Source organism: Apteryx rowi, unplaced genomic scaffold, assembly GCF_003343035.1.
Source record: "Apteryx rowi isolate R43461 unplaced genomic scaffold, aptRow1 scaffold_0, whole genome shotgun sequence".
In the NCBI taxonomy this organism is placed as follows: domain Eukaryota; kingdom Metazoa; phylum Chordata; class Aves; order Apterygiformes; family Apterygidae; genus Apteryx; species Apteryx rowi.
This window is the reverse complement of record NW_020447195.1, coordinates 10,290,240-10,295,474: the sequence shown is the minus strand read 5'-3', so window position 1 is coordinate 10,295,474 and position 5,235 is coordinate 10,290,240. Positions and strand designations below refer to the sequence as shown.

The window sequence follows — 5,235 nt, the reverse complement described above, 5'->3', positions numbered from 1 at the left end:
TTGTGCTACTGCCAGTCTCCTTGCTGGCCCCAGGGAGCCAGGGAGATGCTGTAGCTATGTGTGAGTGTTATGAATTGGTCTTACACATGCAGAAAGCTCATGCATAAACCAGGGAGTCGGTCTGAGAGCATAGCTGGTTATGGGGCATTTTGGGGCAAGTGTAAAATGTTATGTGTATAGACATACCTGGGATAAAGCACATCTTGCTCAGAGCAACAAGAGAAAGACCTTTAAAGAGTGCATTCGTCATCCCTTCCTCACCCCTTCCTCCCTGTGAGGATTGACCTTCTGGGAATGCGGCTCTAGGACTGAACGTGGCAATGGGCCCCGTTCATCTCTGTAGGTGGATGGTGGTGGGGAGATTTTGTCCCAGCTGTGAAAGCTGGGAAGATGTTTCATTCTCATCCCACCATCTAGCAGTGAGGAAGAGATGTTCTCATTACAGCCCTGGGCACAGGCGGGGTGAAGCGACCCAGGTTGCAGCTGATGTTCAGGAAAGCGCCCCACCTAACCCTGCGTTGCTGGAGGATGGCCCCACTGCTGATAAGCTGTGCTCTTAACTTCAGCTCTCTGGGCATTGCTCACGGATGGGCCCTTTGCAGGGTGGTGTTTCAACATGCTGCTGGTAGTTCCTGCGGTTTTCAATATGCTGTTTCTGGTCTCCAGATTCTCTTCCTCTCAGGCCCAGTTATGTTCAAGTACTTAACTTTGCTGTTAAACAAGACCCTTTATCTGCAAGGCTTTTCAGTGCTTTTCTTGTGGCTTACAACACCCTAATTGTGTTATATATTGGCAATATCCTATTTTGCAGTAGGTAAAATGTAACAGAGAAGGCAATGACGTGCAATAACTAGTATAACAGCTTCCTTCAGTGAAAGGAGGAGCACACTCTTTTTCCATGAGCTTTATTTCATCAAACAATCTTAAATAAATATATTTTTGACATTTAACAGAAATGATGTTGTTAAAAATTGTTACTAATGCAAAAAAATTCCCACAGTTGCCGTAGTATTTGTTGTTCAACACTGTTTTTGAGATATAGGTTTTGATTTTGGTTTAAATTTCAATTTGTGTTAACAGCTCAGGAAACAAGGAATTTGAGAGGAGCTAGACATCCCTCAAAATCAAAAATACAACCAAAACACACATGTGCACGTACACGGACATGAAAATGCTTAGTTTTTTCTTCCAAATACTTACTTATCTTCCATTTCCTATGTCCATTTTCTTAACACATTATGATGAGTGATAGTTAACTCTGCTCCATGAAATAATCCTCCAGATAAATCTATTAAGAACTGAAGACTACATCAATCTCCAAACGCTGGTATTTTTCAATAGTAATATATGGGAAGAAACTCAGCTTTTCTGTACTGTACAGCAGATGGCAATAAAGGACTACTTTGTAGTAGAAGTACACCTTTGAAAAGGTAGCTTTCTGCCTTTAATGCTTCAAGGTGTGACAAAAACAAGAATAAAAAGATGCAACTTTGAGAAACTGGGAAATACAGAGGAGGAAAATGCAAGATTTGCAAGTAAACAGTACAAACCATGTGAATGATAACAATAAAAATAAAACATGCACATACATTACATGTAAATCAAAGAGAAAGGAGAGCACTTGTGCATTCATTAGCCATCCTCTCAAAAGTTTACAAAGTTGCCCCTGAAAAGCTATGGGGGGGAAGGATCTGCGAGCCCCAACCGGCTGTTTTACGAAGTTCTGCATTCCAGCATCTTTCGGAAACTTTTTCGAAAGCTGTCATCGAGGAAAGCATACAAGAAAGGATTCAGGCATGAATTGGCATAGCTTAGACTTGTGATGAAGTAGGATATACCAATGACCATGGAGGTCTGGGGTAAGTCAGTGGTCAAAGCCACAATGGTGGCCAAGTGGAAGGGGGTCCAACAGAAGAGGCAGACAGCCAGGACGATGAAGACCATGATAGTGACTTTCTTCTTGGCTTTGTCCAGGGCTTTAGCATTAGAGTTCAAATGCATGTTCCTTAGCTTGTAGAGCATCATGGTATAGAGGATGCAGATGGTAGATACTGGAATGGCAAAGCCAAGGATGAGGGTATAGATCCTGCTGGCTTTGAACCAAAACCTTTCAGGCTTGGGGAAATTTAGACCACAACTCTTGATCTCCAGGTCATCTATGTAGACATTGGCAAAGATGATGAAAGGGAGAACTATGATGGTGACTAGGACCCAGATGCACAAACTGACAATCCTGGCTGCTCGGTATGTGCGATGAGGCATCCTCTTGGACCTGACTGTAGCCAGTACTACCAGATACCTGTCTATGCTCATCACTGTTAGGAAATAAATGCTGGAGAAGATATTGTAGTGGTCTATGGACAAGATGACCTTGCAGAGGACTTCTCCAAAGGGCCAGTAGTGAAGGAGGTGTTCAGCAATATTAATGGGCAAAACAAGTGTGAACAAATCATCAGCTATGGCAAGGTTCAGGATGAACATGTTTGTCACAGTCTTCATCTTGGGGGCCTTGAGGATCACATAGATGACAGCGGTATTGCCTGTGAGCCCAACTGCGCAGATCACAGAGTAAATCACAGGGAGGACAACATAGAAATCAGGTGCCTGCTCTTGGAAGGTGAAGTTGAACTTCATGCTGCTGTCCAGGTAGCAACTGTTGCCTGCATTGCTACAGGTGCTGTTCCCATCATACCACAGGGAGCCGTTTCCCATGCCTGCTCCTGCTGATCACAGGCTACTTTCAGGTGTCACCAAGAGCCTCTTTAGCCCGGGATGGAGCCTTTTGTCTGTGCTGATAAGGAGCTGTGCTCTCATTTAGAAATGGGTTGTTTTCAGAGAGTGGGTCCTGAGGCAGTATGGACCATCTAACTTACCTCTCCTGTGCCCCACCTTTGCAAAAGTTACATTTTCAAATGAGCAGAAAAAAGGGATGATAACATAAGGCTCCATGAGCAAAGCAAGTAAGAGGGTTATATCTCCCCGTATGAGCAGAGGCACTCTTCTCTCTCAGAGCATCCCCCGAGCTGTGGCTGTTCTCTGCTAGGGAAGTCAAGTGGCTCCTGTTCAACCGGCTGGAGCAAGAATCCTTGTCGGGGCTGGCAGGAGCAGAGYGAAGGAGAGGGAAGCTTTGCACCTGGCAGACTATCTTCAGCCCTCAGCGGTCTTTAGGGAAGTCCGCTGTTTCACTTGCACAACACTTGCTTTTCCATGTCAGAGCAGAAGCATCGCAGTATTTAATTAGTGCATTTCTTTGGGTCAGGGGACCTCAGACACTTCATCAACCAAGATTTCCCAGACAATGCAGTGGAAGTTTCTGACACAGCTGCACCCCGCTCCCAGGCTCCCCTAGCAAAAGAAGTAGAGAAAAAAAAGAAAGAAAAAGCAATGGAGTTCAAGGAATATTTAAATATGTAAATAAAATTAAAGAGGCTTAACCCACAATTAAAGTAAGTTTTTAACCAAAGGTAAATTATGATCTCAGTCAATATGAAGACCATCCCCACGGCAGATTGTGGCAGTGCACAAAACTTGGATGTAGAAACCTACGATCGCAAGAGTTCAGGATCATCCAGCAGAGGAAAAAAGTGCCCTGAAAGCAAGTCCGCTTTAGAATCACAGCAAGAATTATCCCATCCGTTTACATCTTTCTAGCAGTTGCCATGTCCGTTGCTCGTGCCTGTCCCACACTTGCAAGAATTCCTCTGCAGGGAAGCAAGCAAGCAAGCAACCCCCTGCGAAGATCAAAGTCAGCAACTGGTCCCCAGGCTCTGCAAGGAAAAGTGTCTCCCTTCTTGCATTTTGCTGTCACACAGCAACAACGAAGGAGTCAGGAGTCGGGGGGGGGGCTGAAGCTGCTCTTACCTGGCTGAGCGACGGCTCGGCTGCGTCCGCCGGCACCTGCTGCTGTGCACTGCCGAGGCTCCGCTCCGATCCCGGCTGGAGGAGGGTCTCGGAGACGCTGACGTTACCAGTCCTTGCAGTCGTATCACCATGGTGGCTCTGTGTGCGCTTTGCGCATCGGAGCAATTAACGTTTGTTCACACCAGGGAGGGAAGAAGAGTTGTTCTCGCTACGCTGGGCTGTTCAAACAGTGAATAACCCAGATGCTGGCGAGCGGCTGAGGCTCCGGGCTGCTCCCTGCAGGAAGGAGGGAGATGCTGAACGGCACGGGCAGCACCCAGGGCTGTCAGGCTGAGCCTGCCCGAATGCGGGATGGGTGAGATGGTGGGAAGGGGGGGTTAAAATATGTTTCGCTAGGGAATATTGGCTGTTTCTAACAGGGGAAGATGCACAAGCGTGTGTGGGGAGGGAGTGAGAGGAGGGCACACGTTACAGATCTGGAAAGGCGCAAATAAAGAGACGTACCTTGCCAGCTCTGCACTGGCTTCAGCTGCTCTGGGGGAGCTGATTTTTCCCAGGCTGGGTCTCTGGTCCAGGCTTGGAAATGCAGCTAAAGCCGTCAGGTGCTGCATCACCAGACACAGGAGTCTCAGGAGTGGAGCCCAGCAGAAAAACACCCCAGATCAAACAAAACCAGCAGTGATATAAGAGCACTTTACCTTCGTGTGCCTGAAAAAAGAGGAAAAAAAGAAAGCAAAGCAAAGGGTCTTGATTCTCTTTTAGTCTCTTAAATGTAGCATGCAGCTACCGGTTCTCCGACCTTTGTTTTAATACCCAGAGAGAAAAAAAATGCAAGTATCCACCTGCACTATGCCTTGGTGTGAGGCAGCGTGTCCGTGGCAGCGGTGGCGTCGTTTCTTAACTAAGCAGGTCCCCTCGCTTACGAGCCATGTAGCTACGAGCTGTGTTTGACTTTGCTGCTCTTCTGAGGATGTTTACCCTTTTCTGGCAAGATTAGTGTGCTCCAGGAACTGAGTGGGAATAAAGCACTCCACTGCGCACAGGGAGGTAACTCCTTCAGGCCACTGGTATAATTGACTTTTCAGCAGACAGGGATTTTTTTGTTTTTTTTAACACACTCAGTATACAATTCTTGCAGGTATTTTCTGTATCTCAACAGAAAACTGAGCAGCCATTTGGCCTAAACAAAATTAAACAGAAATTGGAGGGGGTCCAAGAAGATCCGTGGGAACGATAATGAATTGGATGATGTTTTCAGATGAAGGACCCCAAGAGCGCTCTTCTCACCTGTTCTGGGAAAGCTGGCACAGTTTGTGAGTAGCTGTACAGGAAAATGGGTTGTGATGATAAACTCCTTAGTGGGGAGGAAGTTTT

The 5,235-nt window shown here is 46.4% G+C and overlaps 1 protein-coding gene across 1 annotated transcript; it reads right to left on the bottom strand.

Moving 5' to 3' along the window:
- Positions 1-1,712: 1,712 nt before the first annotated feature.
- On the bottom strand, positions 1,713-2,761 carry NPBWR2 (neuropeptides B and W receptor 2). The gene has a single exon (XM_026057349.1). It carries the CDS (start codon positions 2,710-2,712, stop codon positions 1,714-1,716), a length of 999 nt encoding a protein of 332 aa, XP_025913134.1. The 5' UTR covers positions 2,713-2,761; the 3' UTR covers position 1,713.
- Positions 2,762-5,235: the final 2,474 nt, after the last annotated feature.

Bases quoted from the DNA above. Each gene is read 5' to 3' on its own strand.
- NPBWR2 (XM_026057349.1), bottom strand. From the start codon at position 2,712: ATGGGAAACGGCTCCCTGTGGTATGATGGGAACAGCACCTGTAGCAAT.